At 50.6% G+C, this 20,938-nt stretch overlaps 1 protein-coding gene across 4 annotated transcripts in view; it reads right to left on the bottom strand.

Annotated features, from left to right (window-relative positions):
• Positions 1–20,938, bottom strand: part of KCND3 (potassium voltage-gated channel subfamily D member 3) — a 110,408-nt gene that overhangs the window by 20,268 nt on the left and 69,202 nt on the right. For all 4 annotated transcript variants that reach the window (XM_040085490.2, XM_040085494.2, XM_040085495.1 and 1 more), the window contains exon 3: positions 7,202–7,364. In XM_040085490.2, the coding sequence (XP_039941424.1) occupies positions 7,202–7,364 (163 nt within the window). The remainder of the gene's footprint in view (positions 1–7,201; positions 7,365–20,938) is intronic.

The raw sequence follows: 20,938 nt of genomic DNA, 5'->3' as shown, positions 1-20,938 counted from the left end.
CCCTCCTCCCCGTGCAAGTTTTCAGCACTAACAGAGAAAAGTGTTCCTTGCTGGGAGCCAGGATTGCCCAGAGCTCCCAACACCGCGACAAAGCCAAAGTGTCGGGGCTGCCCTTCCTGCTGAAACTGCCCCCGCCTGCTCCTGGGATCCGTGGTGACAAATCTCTTGAATTGAGGGAAATCCAATCCCAAATCCCTCCCGTGGCCCTATTGGAGTGCAGACTCCAGAGGAGTGCGTGTCCCTGCGCACATCCCTGCGCTGACAGCCACAGCACGCTGGCTGCAGGCTGGGCTGGCAGATGTGCAGGGACACTCCTGCCTGGGTGCTGTCCTGGGGCTGAACAATCCTGCCTGTATTATCTCCTGGACCCTGGACAATCCTGCCTGGGTGCTGTCCTGGGGCTGGACAATCCTGCCTGGGTGCTGTCCTGGGGCTGGACAATCCTGCCTGGGTGCTGTCCTGGATCCTGGACAATCCTGCCTGGGTGCTGTCCTGGATCTTGGAGACAATCCTGCCTAGATTCTCTCCTGGATCCTGGACAATCCTGCCTGGATTCTTTCCTGGTTTTTAGACAATCCTGCCTGGATTCTCTCCTGGATCCTGGACAATCCTGCCTGGATTCTCTCCTGGATCCTGGACAATCCTGCCTGGATTCTCTCCTGTGCCCTGCACACTCCTGCCTGGATTCTCTCCTGGATCCTGGACAATCCTGCCAGGATTCTCTCCTGGACCCTGGACAATCCTGCCAAGATTCTTTCCTGGATTTTAGACAATCCTGCTGGGATTCCCTCCTGTGCCCTGCACACTCCTGCTCGCCGCTGTCCCGGGGCTGGAGTGCTGCTGGCTGTCACCAAGCCGTGCACTTGCCAGGGGAGGGGAGGCTGGAAGGGCAGAGCTGCAGTGACATGGGTGTGCTGGAGCAGTGACAGGGACGGGACAGGGACAGGAGCGAGGCCAGGCTGATCCCTGAGGGACAGGTCAGTGAGCACAGCTCACTGCTGTGTCCCTGCGTTCAGACATCCCACACGCTGTGCCCGGGGCAGGGCTGGGAGCTGGGCTCGTTCCGAGCTCGGGGGCTGCCGGGGCTCAGCTGAGCCCTGCTCTGGTTATTTGGGCAAAGCCTTCACTGTGTGATAAAGGGAGCAGCACAGAACCTGACCACCAGGAGCCCATTCCAAGGTAGGAGAAGGCTTCCCAACATGTTTTGGCTGAATGCTTTGATCCAGGTCTCTCTGACAGGCAATTCCAGCCTGCATTTATTTCAGCATCTGGGATGGAGTGGGCAACATGAGCCATTACAAATCCTCCCAACTGTGCTGCAGAGCAGAGCCATCTGGCCAGAGGCTGATGCTCCCACCCTGGGCAGGGGACAGGGACACCCTGGGGCTGAGGTGACCCTGCAGAGCCCTGGGGACAGATCTGTCAGGTTCCTGGACATTCTAGGCTGTTTCCTGGCTGTGACTGAGACACGATGTGAAACCGAGAATAAATGTGCAGCAGCTTCTGGATCGGTGTGGAAGGCATTCCAGCCGGGCACTGGGCCACTGTTGACAGCAGGTTTGGATATTTGGATGTATGGGCTTGCTTTGGAGGCTGAGCCCATAAACTGGAGCTCACTGATTTCAGCCCTTGCTTTCAGAGGAGACAGCTCCTTGTCTTATACAATTTGGGACTCAGGGAATTTGGAATAGCTGAACTGATGGAAAGTGCTATTTTGTTTTCCTCGATGATATGAAAGAAAAGAGGCAGGATTCCTGGCTGGCTTATTTGTTTGTTTGGTTTTTTTTTTCCCCTGGACTCTATTAAGGGATGTGACAAACAGAGAAAGAGGTACCTAGCCCAGCAAAAATGAAATATCTTTTAAAAAAATAATTTTAAAAGCTTATTTTTTTTCCCCTGTCAAAGACTGTTAAATATCAACAACAACAAAAACATATTCCACACAGATTTGTTCTGGTTGAAAAAAACCACGTTCTTTAAATGTCAGCCAGCTCCAGTTTTAACCTTATTGTTTCTCTCTCCCCCTAAGTTCCCAACCCCATCCCCTGCTGGAACTGAGTCATGTTCTGTTGCTGAGCTCTCCTTAGACAGCTCCAGTCACTTTTTCTGGCCGTTCTTTTCCACGCTCTGAAGTTCAGTAACCCACCTCCAAAATTCAGGGTGTCAGCTGAGAAACAGAACATTTCAAAGCTGACTCCCCTGCTCTGTAGCAAATCAATTATTCTAATGGCCTCATTATTGACAGATGTGTGGGCTGTCTTCCTCATGGGTACGGGGATGACACAAACCCAGGATTCAGCCTTTCCCAGCACCACTCCCCTCTCCCAGCTCCGCTGCTGCAGCTTCCCGAGGGCCTGGAACAGGCTGTTCCTGCATCCTCTCGAGGAACAATCAGACATTTGTGTCCCTTCTCTTTCCTTCCTTTTTGGCTGGAGCCCCTTTGAAGCATCTCCATAGTTACCTCTCCCTCAGCCACCATCTCCGAGGAGATGGAGCAACCTCCCTCCCTCTCTCCCTCCATCCCTCTCTCCCTCCATCCCTCTCTCCATCCTCTTCCTCTCCTCAGCTGCCACAGGAAAGCTCCGGCTTCTCCCTGCCCAGCTCCCCTCCCTGCTGCTGGGATTGCTCTGGGATTGATGCCTCCACCTCATCCCAGACAATGTGTCCATTTCCCTGCCCAGCCTGATTCATCCCCTCCGCTCTCTCACAGCCTGGGACGCAGTTTTCAGCTCGATATTGGAGCTTTATGTGCCAGCAGCTCTACAAAATGATTCTGTCCTGGGTAGTCGTTGCCTTGCCGAAATCTGTGTTTGGTTCTCTCCTGGAGGCTTGCAGGATGGAATGAGAAGTCTGTCTCGAGGCTTTTGCAGTACATTGCTTGTTCTCAGGGAGCCAAAGGGCACCAGATAATAAATGAAATGAATTGAACACCCTGAGAGGCTGTAGTCGTCAAAAGCACATTTACTGCAGGCTTGAAACCAAGCACTGTGATTACCCGGGGTTTGGATTCCTTGGCAGCTCCCGTGCAGCCGCTGTGAAATGCAGCACTGAGGCCACGCCAGTCCCCCTGGGATTATCAACTATTCCAGCATCTCGGCTCATTTAGCAAATCTAACTATTAAATGACAAATGCACTTCAAGCAGGGCTGGGTTTTTCTTTTTTCCCCCCAGCATCTGAGCATTTACATTTTCCCTGATGTTGTGGGTGGCTCATTTTGGGAGAGGCTGCCCTTTGAACCTTTTCTTTCTCCCAGGCCGGGATCCAGAACAACCCTGCTGAATTTTAGCCCTCGGGGCTCTCCTGTCCCCCCGGTGTCACCTCCTTCAGCCCTGCCTGTCCCCCCTGTGCTGGGGACAGTAACGCTGTGCCTTGGGGCTGCGCTCACCCCTTCTCCAGCCCCCAAACAATGAGCTGCTCTCCTTCCCCGCTGCTGCTAAAGGAGCAGCATTTCAGGAGCTGTCAGCAGCTGCCTCTGCCTTTTCTTGCCGGGGTGGAGAAGTGGGAGGTGTTGTCCTCCACCCAGCACCAGCTCCCGTCTCCTTCTCCTCCGTGGTGCATCTTTTGCTGCAAACTGAGCGCAGCAGCGAGCGGGGCTCCTCCAGCATCATCTGAATTACAAAGTCGTCCTATTGTCAAGCGTTTTAAGTGTCACATTCTCTTTTAAATCCAAAGCTGTGACATTCACTGAAGAACAGCATCATTTCAAAGTCAGGAAGGTCTATTCTTAGCACATCAGTCAAAAAAAAAAAAAAAAAAAGCGGGGGGGGGGGGGGGGAAAGTCGTTGGGGAAGGAGAAAAACACAACAATTTCACCAAAATGAACCTTGTCACAAATGATCAATTTGTCTTCCATTCACACTGACCCGCTCCTTGCTGCTGCCAGAGGACAGAATTCGACGCCACAGCGCAATGAATTAAGATTTGCCAGATCTCCTTGTAATTAATTGTCTCACAGTACAGGTTTGGCAAAGAATAATTTATCTTTAAAGCGATTAGATCACCGCTGGTTGGGTTTTGCGTTTGGTGGTTTTTGGGGTTTTTTTTGTCTTTTCTTTTTAAAGAACATTTCTCCTCAGTTAGTTGAAGAATAGATGCTGATGAGTAACAGCCACATCTTGGTATTTTATCCACGTTACTTAAATACCTCTTCCTGCTAGACCAGAGCCCCCTCAACATTTGAGAGGCAAAGTTAGGATGAGCAGAGCCAGAGGGACACGGGGCTGGGCTGGGCTGGGCTCTCCTGTGTTTGGAGGGCAGCTCCTCAGAAACCCCAGGGTTGCAGGGTCCAGCTTCTCTCAGATCCCAATCTTCCAACCCAGCCATGCCAATCCAGCCAGCCTGAGGCACCTCTGCCTTTGTTATCTGCTCCTGGAAAACCTCAGTCTGAGCTCATTCCAAAAAAAAGTAATAAGGTCCAGAGCGTTATCTGGAAATCTAGCTGTACAGCATAAAAGTTGTGATTCTCGAGCTAAACAGAGCTTTCAAAGCATTTATCCTACATACATGCCCAAGAAACTACTCTTCAATGCAAAGAGAACAATAATTCACTAAGTCCCTGGTGTGCTAAAGGAAGAACAATCTTTGTGTTGAACCAGAGCTGTCTCCTAAATTCTCTTAGAAGGAGTTTCTGCTGGTGGGTTCTTCATATTCAAGGACTGAGAGAGCAAAGAGATTTTTCCAGCCTTCCTGAGACAGCCTTGCAAACGTCTTTGTAACTTTAGTGAGCTGGGGGCAGAGTTTTAACTGTTTCTGAGGATGGGACTCAGCTGAGTGTGGGATGATGCTGGAACAAGTGTGGCATCAAAGCAGATCCTTAATGTCCCTCTGTACCTCCTGACCATCTCCTGAGGGACTGTCATTAACGTGCTTCTCTCTCTTTCCCTCTTTTTAGTATTCATGCAGCGCTGATCATGTGAAAATTACTCACACTTCTGACTTGAGAAAAGTTCCTTAACTGAGAAACTCCACCAATATCAAGGGAATTAGAAATTCAAATGGGGGGAAATTATACACTGTGTGTGTCAATACAGCAAACCTGTATAAAAGCTGCAATCAATCACGTTGGCATCAAAGGTGGGGGGACTTTTCCTCGTTACCTAGTGGATCACAGGCAATGAAAAGGGAAAAGCTGAATCTGAGGGAGAAGCTTTGGTTTGCTGCCTGGAGGGAGGCTGCCCCATCCAGGGGCACAGACCTGCAGGCAGCTCTGGAGCCCCTCTGGCTGTGACCCAGGGTTTTGCCAAGCCTGGTCTGGCCCATTGCTTTGTGCCTGGGCTGGGCTGGGGAGCAGCTCTGTCTCTGTTTGCTCTGGTGCTGTTTCAGCAGAACGAGAGATTTCTCTCAGAGTCTGCACTTCCTGAGATGGGCTCTTGGACACTGTCCCCATAAAGCTCTCCCTGAGCATCCCTGTCCTGCCACGCTTCGGCACCTCACCCGTTCCTGTCCCAGGTGAAACCCCAAATCCTCATGTCTGGGTGCAGCCTCGCTTTAGACAACTCTGCAATGACAAAACCTCCGTGCCTGGGTGCACGGATCCACTCTGGATCCCAGTGTCCGTGTCCCAGAGCAGTGCACTGCACACAGTGGGCTCTGCCATCCCTTTACCCTCCTTTCATCTCTGCTGTGTCCTGTGACTGAGCAAAGGAACAGCTCTCTCTCCAAAACGCCTGCTCTGATTCACGTGTGCCGTGTCAAACCCCAGGCAGGGGTTTGTAAAACCCAGCAGTGACTCGCTGAGGCTGCAGCTGATTCCTGCACGGTTCTGTCTCTCTGCTACTCCCCTTTTGTGTTTCGACTGCCAAATTTTGTGGTTTTGTAGGTCTTGTATCTGAGCTCTCTGCTGTCAGCTCCCTGAGAAGCAAGAAGTAGGCATGGCCCAGATGCTTGCCTGAAGCAGAAATAACACATTTTTCTACTACTGTTCTCCATCGGGTCCCCTGAGCCTCGAATTTCTGGCAGACACCATTCCATAGGGAGAAAAAGAACCTCAGGCCTTTGGTTTGCAGTTGTTGTAAAAACCTGATTCTGGCTGTGGTGTAATTTAGCAGATTGAAACAGAGATATAGTAAATCTGCTATACTCTCTTAGTGACTCGGTGAGCTTCCACTGGCAAAAAAACCCCTCAAAAAACTGTTCAGAATTTGGAATATTCAGTAATCCCTTCACATTTCCAGGGGCTTTTGTGTATTCCTGGTGCTCCAGTCACGGCTCTGAGGGGTGTGTGTGCTGATAAGTGCATGTTGCTGCATGTGTGTATTTTGAAACTACACGGAGACAACAAGGAGCGAAGCAGCCCGAAGGATAAACAGCTCCTGGGGATGATTTAAGGGTTTTTGTGCACACAGCTATATATTTGTTTCAGACAAATACGAAGGAAAGATGAGTAATAACAGCCCTGTTGCTCCTGATGCCGAAAATACAGCGGTAAAGTGTGAGCAGGAATGAGGAGTTTAGGTGGTGCACGTTTGATGGGAGCACATTTCTGTTTCCAAGGCAGGAAATACAAATTATCCTGGTCGGGCTTTGGGTCAGCCAGGGTTGAAATTTTGTGGGATCGTATGAGTTTGTTCTCCTCGAGCTAGAAATGTGCTCGGATGAGTTATTATCTGGGTGTAATTTTATGGCATATAATAGGAAAATTCTCTACAAGAACCCATCCAGCTGTGTGTGAGGCTTCCACATTACCCTGGTGTGAAATGTGGCTCGGAGTTGGATGCCATTGGAACATTAAAACATGTTGGGGGGCTCTGCAGCTGAAATTTGATAACAGTGGTTTTCCAGACCACAAGCCCTGGAGAAAAGCCAAGCAGGAATTACTGTGGCACATTCTGCTCTATTTTGGGGTGCATGTTTTGTTTTGGGGGCGCTGGCAGTTCTGTCCCTCCCCGTGTTCTGGGGTTTCCATCAGCGTCTGTCGCAGGATGGGAGTTTGGGCACTTCCCTCGTGGTTTTTTGTGCTGTATTTGGTGCTGGGGTGGGGTTTGTCTGTTCTGTGCCCTTTTTCCAGAGCCTGGGGGGCACTGGCAGGTCCTGGCCACGGTGTGGGATTTGTCAGGGATGGTTTTGGGTGGATTATCTGAGAGCGCAGGGATTGAGCACAGGCTGGGAGGGCGGCAGGTGCCCGCAGGCTCGTGGAGCTGTGCTCACAGTGTCCCTGTGCCCCGGGAGCCCCCAGGGGACAGGCAGGGCGGGGTCACTTACCTTCTGTGCCCGGCGCTTGTCCGCCCGCTGGTTCTGGTGGTAGATGCGGCTGAAGTTGGAGACGATGACGGGCACGGGCAGGGCGATGACCAGCACCCCGCTCAGGGAGCAGATGGAGCCGAAGATCTTCCCAGCGATGGTCTTGGGCACCATGTCACCATAACTGCAGGGCACAAAGACACTCCTTCAGTGCCAGCCTCGCCAGGGGCAGCGAGCAGGGTGGCACCGGCGCTCAGAGCTGCGGGCAAGGGACGGCTCGAGGCGCTGCCACCAGGGCACGGCCGCACTGCCCCGCCTGGGGCTGAGAAACCAGTGAATGGTGCCTCAGTGGCAGAACAGAAGTGCTGCTCCAGGCAGCTGCGGGGTGTTTAAATTCACATCCTGGCTCCTTCTGCACCAGCCTCGCCGGGCAGATGAGCTCCAGCAAAGCCAAAACTCCGCGTCTGCCGGGGAGCGGGCTCACACATCCTCATTCCCTGGCAGCCAGGTGCAAATGAGGACTGATTTACGCTCCCATCTCCAGCCCCAGCAGCTCCCCTGCCATCTGCACGGTCAGAAATTTGGGGGTTGTTCCAAATCTGTGTTCAGTAAAAGGGGAATTCTCAGGGATGTGAGACCAGCTGAAAAATATTCATTTTTCTGCAACCCTCTGCATTGGGTTGGACCCAACTATCTTCTGCTGTAATTTGTGTTGGGTAAAGAGCACGTGGAGCTGCTGGGGCAGGTGCAGAGGAGGCCATGGAGGTGCTCTGGAGAAAATCAGAAAACTGAAAATTGAAATCCAGAGAAGCCCCTGGTTGCTGTCAGACGGTATCTGGGATTTCTGTGTTTATCTTTGAGATGTTCTGCTGCTTGGTGCAGCAAATGTTGAAAAGAGAAATTATTTATCACAACTGAGGCTTTATTTTTACATTTGGTGTCAGGCTATGACCAACAAAGAGCTTTGAGGGGAATAGAGTTGAGCTAAGAAAAATTGACATCCAAGAGGGAAAAGCGGACATTTCAAAACACATTTTTATCGGCTGAACTTCTTGTCCCATGCAAGAACTCGCTGGTTTGAGGGCTGAATAAGAGCAGGACTCTTTGCATGTTAAATGCTTCGGGCACCATTAGCCAAAGCTTATTTATCCCAAGCAGAATCCTTCTCCTGCCTTCACCCACACCAAACCCCCTCAGAATACCTCAAATCAATAGCTTGCTCTTCATGTCTATTAACTTTTTACCTGCTGCTTTATGCAAAGATCATTTCAAAGCTCTTGCTAAGTGACAAGTTCTTCTACCTCATTTAACACTGGTCTAAAAAAAAAAAAAAATCTCACTTTTCTCCTGCTGGCCCTTAACACAATAAGGCTGAAAATTAATCATATGCCTCAAACATGATCTCAGTGACCTGGAGCATGGAGAAAAAGCCCTTCTGTGCATTTGTAGAGAGTGTAATAATAAGTGTCTGGCTCACAGTCTGTCTCAGGGAGTTCTGTTCCTACACGCAGGCTGAGAGTTACCTCATTACTTGGGACTTGAGAGAAGGTGCTTTAAAACACGCCCAGGAAAGATCAAACCCTTGGAGCTGGAAGGATTTTGTGGGGAGATGGAGAGCTTCATTTGCAGGGCTCCTGTGAGAGGTGCTGCAATGAGGAGCCGTGCAGTGGCTGGAGCTGCAGGGACAGGACCCAGCAGTGGTGACTGATTCTGCACCGCTGCAGCCCTCCGTGGAGGATTCTCCTGGATTCCTCCCTCTGGGGATCTGCTGCCTCGCTCCTCAGGCGCTTGGGAGCATCTCTGGGCTGACCTGTGACACGGAAATGTCACTTTGGGAATATCCCAGCTTTGTGTATCAGAGGCAGCCCAGCCAGAGCTCCATGTCCATCCCCTTGCCCTGGCTGAGAGGCCTCCCTTTGACTTTGGCAGGGTTTGGGTTGAGCCTCAGAGCTGCAATTGTTCTGCTGCTCTGTTGACATCCACAGCTCCTGCAATATTCATTGCTGGAGAGGTTATTTCTGTCCTGATGCTCCCACAAGGTACTAATGGCACCGTGGCATATTTATATCAGGTACAGCGCCAAATAAACTCAGCTATTGGATTTCAGTTAGTACTAATTAGGCATTTCAAACCCAAAACTACTTTTTCCCCAGACTGGAATGAGAGAACTCAACTTTCCCATTAATTTGCTTAGTGAAAGGCAACTTGTCATCTAAAAAACTTCTCCAGAAAGTGCAAATTTTAAGCAATTCATCAATAACCTCATTAGAGCAGCCAGGAGATAGAGGAGCTGGGTAATGGTTTAACATTCAGAGGGTCCAAGGGGGTGTTTGAGCTGCACAGACACAACGGGAGGCTGCGAGTTCCATGGGATTTAATGTGACCTGCAGTAAATCATTGCAACTCCCTGTACCTGGGCTCCCCACTGAGGAAGTGGCAATTAATTCCTCTCTCTTCGTTTGGCTGAGGGCTGCAGGGTCCCTTCAGAGCAGGAGCTGCCCCGGGGTCTGAGCGTCCCCAGCAGCCTGCAGGGAAACATTCCCTGGGTATTCTGCCAGGAATCCACTGGGATCGCAGCAGATTGAGCCCGTTCTCAGCTGCTGGGTTCGATGGAAAATTCATCTGGTGGCAGGTGGCCCTGCCCCAGGAATGAGATGAGGTTTAAGGTCCTTCCAGCCTGGAACATTCCAGGGTTCCTTGCTCTGCTCCCTGGCTGTGCCAGGCGGGATGCACTCACCTGTGCAAGGTGTGGCAGGGGAGCTGCTCTCGCAGCCACATCCCTTCAGTGCTCCCTGCACTGGCAGGAATTCCAGAGCCTCCCCACAGCTGTATTCCCTGTTTCCAAAGGCACAGATTTGCTTTGTTGCCCTTCCCACTGCTGTTGTCCCCTCAGTTCCATTTCCTACCACAGGAGCACTCTGAACCCTGAGACTGATTCACTGCACACACAGCTTAAACTTCAAGCGAAACCCTAAACAGGCAAACCAGGGGAAAGAAAAACAAACCAAAAACCAGAAAATGACTGTTTAAGCGGTCACTCCTTAGACTGGAAAACACTGCATGTAGAACTTCAAGGGTTTGTAATTTTTTTTTTTTTTTCTTAAATTTTATTTCTCGTGTGCCTTCTGCGTTCTTTGGCTAGTAAAGGGGTCGCATGTCACTCACCCTAATTAGCAGCTATTAGTCCTGACAACATAATGTGCTGTTGTTGTTCTCCCTGCCGGCAGAGAAGCGTTATCCAATGGAGGCGGCTGCTCCTGAGCCCTGCTTTACCCACGGAGGTGGCTGGGCACTGCTCAGGTCCCCAGCTGGAGACAGCAATAAATAAGGTGCCCAAGATCTCATCAGATGACTCACTGGAAAAACAGCCCCTGGCAGCGTCTGTGCTGCTCCTGCAGCATCCACAGCCCCGGGAGCAGGCAGCTGTGCTGGAACAGCTGGAAGATCTCGCACGGGGACACCCGGAGGCAGGTGACAGCTCTGCGGGGACCCTGGAGCAGCCCTGCACAGGAGGCTCCTCTCCTGCAGCCTTTTTGTTGCGCCCTGGATAAGGCGCAGAGCTGGGAGGGGCTGCTGGTTATAAATTGCCGTTTTTAGCAGCACGGAGCTGTTGACTCCACGGGTTTCTTTTGGCCCTGGAAGGGGCTCTGAGCTCTGCCTGGAGCCTTCTGTGCTCCAGGTGAGCACCCCCAGCTCTCCCGTAGGGCGGGTGATCCACTGGGGAGTCACTGCGGCAGCTCTGGGGTCCCCCAGGAGCAGTGTGGGGGGACAGCACCTTCCTCCTGTCCCTGGGCAGAGCATCAGCCCCAAGGTGTCCCTGGGGGTCTGGGGGAGGTGCCAGGGCCAGCACAGGGGCCGGGGGACGGTGGCTCACTCACCCCAAGGGAAGGCTGCGCTTTTCCTTGTCACGGCGTTGAAGTGCTCAGGGGACATCGGCTGCCCAGGAGTGCAAATCCGTGTGGTTTTCACACCCAGGGAAAGCTGAAAACCTCCCGGAGCCGGGAACAGAGACAATGCCCTCCCCTGGCTCAGTATTTCTGCCTCACACGGCGCTGTAACAGCTGCTTTATCTCTCTAACCTTTTGCCCGGCGCTGCAGAGGCGAGAGAAGATTTTGCTCCAGCCTGGAAGCGTCTGCCTTTAGGACAATGGGGACAGGATAATATCATCATGTACCGCACAATGGGCCGTGATTTTGAAAGCCTTTTGCACGAAAGAGCTGGAATAAAGCATGGAATCTGCATGTTGCTTTCCAGGTGCAAGAGATCCATTTTTTATTTTTTATACCCCGCGCAATTCACTCGGCAGCGCTGTGGTTCTCACAAAGGAGGGGGAAGTGGCTAAAATTCAGCTAGAAATCTTCAGTGGCGTTGGCAGACTGTGAATATTGCACGTGGCAGCTCCTGCCCCTCCACTTCATAGGTGCAAGTCCAAAGTAATCCCGCTAATGCTGCTCTGAGCCCCCAGTGAAATAATGATTGTGTCACTTCCAATGATCCAACGGAAACAAAAGCAAACATTGCTCATTCCTCTCTGGGTTCTGCGCGTGATGAAAGAGCAGGGAATTAACAGCTGTGCCAAAGGGGGCTGGGGCACTTGGGTCTTTGGTTTTAACTCATCATTCCTCAATCCACCCCGCTGGAATGAGCCCCCAAAGCTCGTGCTGCTCTGCCACCCACTCAGGCAATGCTTTGGCTTGGAAGGGACCTGTTAAAAGCCATTTATTCCACCCCCCTGCAGTGAGCAGGGACATTTCCACATGCCTCAGGTCCCCCAGAGCCCCGTCCTCTCCAGCCTGAACATCTCCAGGGGTGTCCAGTTGTGTTTTAGGGAGCCCCAGGAGCACAGAGTGGTTTGGGCTGGGGGGCTCCTGGTGGCTCCTGCCAGGCTGAGCTGTAAACAGAGCCAGGATGGCTCTGAAGCGAGAGAATCTGCAAACAGGCTGTCAAATGCCAGCCTTGAACAGCAAATCAGCCGTGGCCGGGGAAGTACAGAGCCTATTTCATGCTAGGATTCTTTTACATTAAATATACTTATTTTCTGCCTTGTTTGGAGCTGGGCAGTTCCCCAGCTGGGTATTCAACTGCGAGATCTGGCATGGTTTCACACTACTGTTTGCTTTTTCCCTGGCATAATTCATTTGGTGATGTTTTCATGGATGCTCTAGAAATCCTGCTGCAACTCCAGCCCTCAGCCAAGCTGTGAGGGATGAGGCTGGAGATGCCCATCAGCTCCAGCAGCAGCTCATCCTCAGCACTTGGATTCACTTTGATTTTTAGTAAAGCTGTGGTCAGCAGTTGCTTAGGTAGGGATTTTCCAGGTAAAGTTGCCTTTTTTTTAGCTATTGTTCTGGTTTATAAATTCATGTTTCTTACTGAGTTTTGTGTGATAAAAGGACAGAGATGTCTTCAAAATTGTCCTCCTCTGAGGAGAAGCACCTTCTGTTGCTTCTGCAATGCTGAGAATTAGGGAGAGAGGAGAAGTTATTCCCCAATGGATTTCCCAGAGCAGCCTGTACCAACCCTCATCAAAGCCAAACCAAGGGATAAGGTGAACTTGGAGTCTGTTCTAGGCTGCTCATCCCTCCAGCTGTACAGAAAAGGAGACCTGAGTGCAACTGGTGGCAGGAATATCCCTTACAACAACAGCAGGCCCTGCCCGAGGAAACAGGAATGTTTGTGTGGACTCAGGAATAAAATAAGTAGGTTATTTAATACGCAAAAGGTGGAGAATATTTCATATGTTAACACACGGGCTCAGTTTCTTCCTCCTGGCTTGGATCAACTTCTCAGCCCGTAGGCAGTTAAAACAGATGGTCTGAATTTGGGTAACATTCAGACCTTGAGTTGAAGCTAAAAATAGAATTTCATTGGCAAGAAAAGTAGGTCAGAAAGCTAAAGCCCCTAGTCCTAAAATGATGAAAGGCTTCTAATCAAGTGTTCCCTATTACCATTCATTAAACGGCGCAGGGGAGGAAATATCATTAGAGACTTTTACAAGAGGGATTTCAGCGGGAGTGAGGATCCTGCTCCCTGCAAGGACACCTGCAGAGCTGTGCTGCTGGGAGATGGGATCACCACGGGCACGGATCCCCCAAATCCTGCAGCTGGGCTGCAGCCACGGCAGGACGGGGATGGATTTCTTCCCGGACAGAAGAACTTTATCCCGTGCATCAGTCACAGGAGGGCTGAGAGGAGCCTCTCTGGCAATGCTCAGCTCATCCCTCCCCTAATCCCCCTCTCCACGCTGCCTCTGTCATCCCTGGCTCTGGCGCTGGGATTTCGGTGCCTCTGCGCTCTGGGACCCGCACAAAGCTGAGGCTTGGTCAGGGCTTTCTTTGCTCTCCCTCCTTTTCCTGCTGGAGCTGACAGGAATTGCTCCAAGCAGACAGGGAGCCTGTCCCGGTTCCCCCAGTGCTCCCAGTCCAGCTCAGGGTTTCAGCTCTCGCTGCCAGCCTGTCCCTGGCCCCTGGTGATGGTGAGGATGGAGATGGTGAGGATGGAGATGGTGAGGATGGAGATGTGCTGGTGATGGTGATGGTGAGGATGGTGATGGTGAGAATTGTGATGGTGAGGATGGAGATGGTGAGGATGGTGATGTGCTGGTGATGGTGAGGATGGAGATGGTGAGGATGGAGATGGTGATGATGGAGATGGTGAGGATGGTGATGGTGAGGATGGTGATGTGCTGGTGATGGTGAGGTTGGAGATGGTGAGGATGGAGATGGTGAGGTTGGAGATGGTGAGGATGGAGATGGTGAGGATGGTGATGGTGAGGATGGTGATGGTGAGGATGGTGATGGTGAGGATGGTGATGGTGAGGATGGAGATGGTGAGAATTGTGATGGTGAGGATGGTGATGGTGAGGATGGAGATGGTGAGGATGGTGATGGTGAGGATGGAGATGGTGAGGATGGTGATGGTGAGGATGGTGATGGTGAGGATGGAGATGGTGAGGATGGTGATGTGCTGGTGAGGGTGAGAGCAACCGAGTGCTGCTCAGTAATGCCCACTTCTTAAAAAGTGTTTGTTTTAATGGAAAATAAAATGTCCCACATTAAGGCATTATTTATTTCTGGCTGCACACACTAAAGGCCTTTTAAATTACTTCATTCATTATTAATAGAAGAAGAATCCTCATATTACTCGGAGTGAAAACCTTATACAATTACCTGCTCAGAGAATCCTTTTTATTTTTTTTTGCATCCTAACCCCCTGTAAAAGGAATCTTTTTGGAGAACATACAGGCTGGAGAGGGCAGGCAGTGCATTGAGCAATTAGACTTTTCTCCTAATAGCAGGGCTGAAGGCTCCCTGCCCTGTCTTAAGTCCTTAACTGTGGTGTCAGCTTAAAGGAAATGCTGGCTTTTGGCTTTCATTTCATCCTCATCTTTTTCTTTTCTGTCTTTTTAAGCAGCTTGAGTGTCCATGCTGAGCCATGTCACATTCCAAATGATCCACATACTGTGCATTTTAATGAGTTGCTAACACTGATTATACAAAAAGCCATCTCAGAAATATTTACTGAGTCAAAAAAAAAAAAAAAAAAAAAAAAAAAAAAAAAAAAAAAAAAAAAGAGAGAGAAAAGCCTATGGGGAACTAATTAGCTTTTTAAGAATTGGCTTTTTGAAAGCTACAGACACTGGGAAAGTTAAACTTGGAAACAGTTTCAGACAAGTTGAAGGAGTGACTGGGAGAAAAGGGAGTGAGTTGTAGTGGAGTATTTGTAACAGAGAACGTCCCAGGCGTCTCTGTACAGGACAGGAGATGCACTGGAAGATGAAATATACAATAGATAATATCCATAGAGACAAGAATTGCAATCATTATGCAAAACCTTTGTCCCTCTGTCCCTGACCAGGTCCCTCCACCAGGATTCCTCTGAATTCTAATATTGGAAACTCACTGCATTCCCATGTCAAGAAAATTCCAGTTAGTTTGGGACAGAGCTGATTAAAGTTTCTCTTTCCCGAGATATAAAATGCAATCCAAGGTCTTCATGTTCCCTGAATATTTACTTCTGTCCCTTCCAGGAGAAAACGATCCCAATAATGTGACATTTATCATCAGATGGTTACAGATAAAAGGAATTGAGGATTTACTTGGCTCAGGCCTGCAGTGCAAATAAAAGCCACATCCCGGTGACAGGAGGGGCTGCAGGAGCATCCGAGTGCTCATGCTGCAGTTCAGCTCTGCAGAAACTCCGAGCGCAGACCGGAGACGTGAGGGACAAATCCCGTTAATAACGGGCCAAATGTCAGTGCAGAAATTCAAACACGGGGCTGCTCCTCGTGGGCTGGCTCTGTGTGCCCAGGATATTACTGAGATCACCAAGGTTTGGGAGGAGTTGGCTCCGTTGCCCTTCACTAAAATCCTGAATAACGTTGCAAATGTTGCCGAGGGGGGCTGGGGAAGCAGCTCGGGGTTCTGGGTGTCTCCTTTAGAGCTCCTGAGCTCCACGAGGGCTGGGCAGGGAGGGTTGGGGTGCACAGGTCTGAGCTTTTTCTCTAGGCGAGGCAGAACCAGGGGAAGTGAGGAATGGTTGCGTTGTGCTTCAAGGATTTCATGGAACCATGGAACGGTTTGGGTGGGGAGGGACCTTAAATCCCATCCAAACTCACTTAGTGCAGGGCAGCAGAGGCTGTCACAGGAGGCAGTGAAAACAAACAGCTGTTTCTTATGCTCTCCACTCTTTCATCTTTTACCTCTTTTATCTCCTTTATTTAAAAAAAGGTGAGCTTTAAACACCACGCTGCCACAGGAAGTTTATTCTAAGAAGTGTGTGGCAGCCAAACCAGAGAATCTTTTCTGCTCAGGTGGAAGCCAAATGCTCTGAGCGATCCCAGGATTTTATCCTGTTTCCTCTGGGAGCAGAGGGGAGTGTGAGCAGAGCCTTTGCTTGCTTGGGGTTCGGTGCCAGGACAAGGGGAGTTGGTTCCCTAGATTTTGGGACATCTTCTCCATTTGTTCTCCTGAGCAGGTTTAATAACACACAGATAATTTTTCTGAGTAAGAAATAAAATTCACCTACATGCTGCCAGACCGACGCCTCCAGGGAAGCGTTCTGAGTCTGGAGCTGATTGAATATTTTGTTCTACTTCAGAATTTTTTCAAAGATGGACTAAAGGACTTTGCTCACACGTGTCAGGTTTTGCTTGGAATGTTATGGATTTTTGTTAAGAAGCAAAACAATTGAAACCCCAAACTTTTAAAGTGAAAGTAACAAAAAAGACAAACAGGAATAGAGGCTGGTTTGTGAATAGTTCCATTTCCTTTGTCTGTATTTGATTAAAACCACTTCAGATTTAACAGGATTTTTCTTTCAAATAGAAAGAAAATCAAGAAGAAAAATAGCTCTGCCCAAAAGTCCCTGTTATTTTCTTCTTCGCTGGAGTGTTTTATCATCCTCAGCAGAAATCAAGCAGAGTTGTCCAAGTTTGCCTGTGATGGATAGTGTCACCTTAAATGTTACTGCTCAAAACTCGTTTTCTGCTCCTTCCCTCCTGCAGGATGCAGGCGGGCACTTTGCCAGGGTGTGAAATTCCCTTCTGTGCAGGGAGTGTGCACTGGTGCAGGGAGCAGGCACTGGTGCAAGGACAGGGCACTGGTGCAGGGGATGGGCACTGGTGCAGGGACAGGGCACTGGTGCAGGGACAGGGCACTGGTGCAAGGACAGGGCACTGGTGCAGGGAGCAGGCACTGGTGCAGGGACAGGGCACTGGTGCAAGGACAGGGCACTGGTGCAGGGAGCAGGCACTGGTGCAGGGGATGGGCACTGGTGCAGGGAGCAGGCACTGGTGCAGGGAGCAGGCACTGGTGCAGGGACAGGGCACTGGTGCAGGGGATGAGCACTGGTGCAGGGGATGGGCACTGGTGCAAGGACAGGGCACTGGTGCAGGGACAGGGCACTGGTGCAGGGGATGGGCACTGGTGCAGGGAGCAGGCACTGGTGCAGGGACAGGGCACTGGTGCAGGGGATGGGCACTGGTGCAGGGGATGGGCACTGGTGCAGGGGATGGCCGCTGGTGCAGGGGATGGGCACTGGTGCCGTCCCAGCCCCTCTGGGGTCAGGGACCCTGAGCTGACCCAGGCTGGGGCTCTGGGAACGTCCCTTGGCTCGTCCATCCCTCATTGCAGAGCTCCTGTCCCCCAGTGTCACAGAGGGTCCCTGTGTGCTCCCTGTGTCACAGAGGGTGTCCCTGTGTCCCTGTGTGCTCTCTGTGTCCCCGTGTCCCTGTGTCCCCGTGTCCCTGTGTGTTCCCTGTGTCCCTGTGTCCCTGTGTCCCTGTGTCCCCGTGTCTCTGTGTCCCCGTGTCCCCGTGTCCCTGTGTCTCTGTGTCCCCGTGTCCCTCTGTCCCTGTGTCCCTGTTTCCCTGTGTCCCTGTGTCCCCATGTCCCTGTGTCCCTGTGTCCCTATATCCCCGTGTCCCTCTGTCCCTCTGTCCCTCTGTCCCTCTGTCCCTCTGTCCCTGTGTCCCCGTGTCCCTGTGTCCCTGTGTCCCTGCGTCCCTATATCCCCGTGTCCCTCTGTCCCCCTGTCCCTCTGTCCCTCTGTCCCCGTGTCCCCGTGTCCCTGCCTGCTCCTGCTCCCTCCAGGCTCACACCACGCACCCCAGGCTCCTTTCCTCGGGTAAACGCTCCCAAAGTTGGTGTTGTTGAACTTTGGCCTTCACCAATGAGTTTCTCCCAGATGGGAAAGCAGACAGCTCATGCTGGAAATGAACTTGCTAATGAAAATAATTAGTGCACGAAGGGACGATCACCAAAATCAACCCCTGCTCTGTTTCTCTAAGTGTGTGTGAGCATTGCGTGAGCAGGAGCAGATTATAAGAATAAATCGCTTGAGATCTGCATCTCAGGACTGAGCTGATGCCTTCTCATCTCTCTAGATACCTCAGGCCCTTTGCTCTGTATTTTTTGCATTCAAGCAGCCAGATTTTTATGCACATTCATAAGTATTTCATAAGAAAACGAATCTCTCAGTTGTCTGGTTTGTTTTCTGGTACCATGACTACACGATGAAATTACCATTTTGCAGCTTCCACTAGTAAATCTTTTGTCTAGTCCTAAATCCCCTGCCTGGTCCTTCCCATCATGTCTTGTGCAGTTGGGAAATTCACAGCTTCCCCCGTCAGCAGGTTTTATTTTCTAATTCCCTTCCCGTCCTAGAAGATTTTTCATCATTACTTGCTCAATCTGAGATTTAAACCATCATGTGTTACTTCATTCCCATGTCTGCTGTGAAGAATTTCCCCTCTCCCTCCTCAGCCTTTATTTTCTCTCAGATCTCCCAGGAGGAAGCCGAGCATTCCTGAGATGTCTTTTCCTTCCTGATGCTGTTTATGCACCTGGGGAAGCTGAGCTCTTCCCCGCGGATCCCACACCCGGGATCCTGAGTCTGACTCCGTGCCTCCATAAAACACTTGCCTGTGAATTCCTTCCCTGGCAATTACTGATTCCCCGTCCTCCCTGCAGGTGCCAACCACCACAGACACCTTTATTGGAATTTATCTACGGCAGGGATGTGCGGCAGCCTCATTTCCCGAGGTGATTTCGGAATAAACAAGCCGACAAAACCCAAAGCAAAGCACAAAACCCCCGAGAACAAAGAGCCAGGAGCCCAGGTTCTGCTGCAGGCTTTTCCCTTCTTTCTTTTGCTGTGGGGAAGGATGGATGGCAGGGTGCAGGTGCCAGGCAGTGTGTCCTGCAGGAGATGGGCACTGTCCCCAGCTGGGTGCGGTGGGGATTTCTGTGGTGATGGCACAGGTCTGTGACAGCTCTGAGACCCCCACAGACTGACACAGCCCCTCCCAGGCTGCCCAGGGGATCAGGGGAGGGAGAGCTGAGCGCCAGGGATTTGTTGGATGTTTGGGGGTTTTATTAGAGGTCCTGAACAGAATCATCATATTGTTAATCCTGCAGGATCCCACAGCCCAACGCTCAGGCATCCGCACCGTGTTCATCACTGATCCCTGACCTCCAGATGTTCATCACTGACCTCCAGATGTTCAGCACTGACCTCCAGATGTTCATCACTGACCCCTGACCTCCAGATATTCATCACTGACCTCCAGGTGTTCAGCACTGACCCCTGACCTCCAGATGTTCACCACTGACCCCTGACCTCCAGGTGTTCAGCACTGACCTCCAGGTGTTCATCACTGACCCCTGATCTCCAGGTGTTCACCACTGACCCCTGACCTCCAGGTGTTCAGCACTGACCTCCAGGTGTTCATCACTGACCTCCAGATGTTCACCACTGACCCCTGACCTCCAGGTGTTCAGCACTGACCTCCAGATGTTCATCACTGGCCCCTGACCTCCAGCTGTTCATCACTGACCCCTGACCTCCAGGTGATCAGCCCTGACCCCTGACCTCCAGGGCCACCTCCACACCGCTGTTAAACCCTCCCAGGGTTGGTGACCCCACCCCTGCCCTGAGCAGCCGTGCCCGTGCCCCACAACCCTTTCCATGAAGGATTTTTTCCCGATATCCAACCTGAACCTGCCCTGGCAAAACCCGAGGCAGTTTCCTCTTGTCCTGCGGGTTCTCACCTGGGAGAAGAGATTAATGGGAATAAATGGGAAACAAACCCGATTTCTCACTCTTCCTGCTTTAGGAAAATCGGTGGCTGAGCTTTAAGCTCCTGGATTCAGCACACGGATTTCCTCCGATTTCGGCACATTTTGTGCCTTTTGTATCTCGGGGGCAGTTAAGCCCCTGCAAGTCTAAACCCTCTTTTATCCACTGCTAGATCAAAAATGCCTTCTAAAAATATCTCCCATTTGAGCAGTTCTTAGGGGAGATCACCTTTTTCCTCATTTTGAAGAAGACAGGCAAGAGAACAGAAGAGAAGACATCCTTCCCCAAACTGGAGCTGCTGAAGCTAAGGAGAGAATCCCAGAGTGGTTTGGGCAGGAAGGGGCCTTAAAAATCATCCCATAAAGAGGGCTTGGGTCAGACATTTGTGCAGTGAGAGCTGTTTGTCCCTAAAAGGTTGGATTTTGAGGTTTTTTCCAACCTTTATGGTTCCCTGTGCATCTTTCTGGCTGCTGCAGGAACCCTGGCAGTGCATCCCGACTCTCTCTGCTGCTCTGCTGGGAGGGAAGTTTTATTGCTGTTTTTATTTTTAAAATGAAATAATTTCCCGTTAAAATGAACGGTTGTGTTTAGGTTTTAATGGAACCAGAGTTTTCCCAGTAAAATGAGCCTTATTGCCATCATGGTTATAATATTTTAATATTATTTTATATAATTTTATCTCATGTAGTGACTCTGTCCTCTGAAAACAGAGCTAAAAACCCCCCTGCCCATCAGTGAGAGTGGCAGCTTTGATGATGTGTCAGGAAAATGAGAGTAAAACTCGGGCTGGCTTCACAGAGCTCACACACCTCCAGCCGCGCTGGGAATTATGAGTATGAGCTGGGAAGGTTTTGTGATTTTAATTTTATTTATTTAGCATAATCGTTGTGCTCTGAACAGGAAAACAGTCTGATCCTTGTCTTTTCTCTGTCCTGTCTAAATCTCATCTGTAATACCAGAAGAGCCAAAGTTCCTTGCCTTGCTGGTGGAACAGACTGCTTAAGCACTAAGCCCTGGTAATCCAGTTTGTTTTCCTACCAGTAACTGTAATATGAAGATATGCACAGCTTGTGCTTGATGTAAGCACCGAGATCATGACAGTGCTCCCAAATCCTTTTATTTTAAGATTTATTTAGTTGATAAACTTCACGTGTTTGTCCTTCATTTGTCATTTCTAG

This window comes from Hirundo rustica, chromosome 24 (assembly GCF_015227805.2).
Source record: "Hirundo rustica isolate bHirRus1 chromosome 24, bHirRus1.pri.v3, whole genome shotgun sequence".
Taxonomy (NCBI): Eukaryota; Metazoa; Chordata; class Aves; order Passeriformes; family Hirundinidae; genus Hirundo; species Hirundo rustica.
This window is presented reverse-complemented; position numbering and strand designations above follow the sequence as displayed.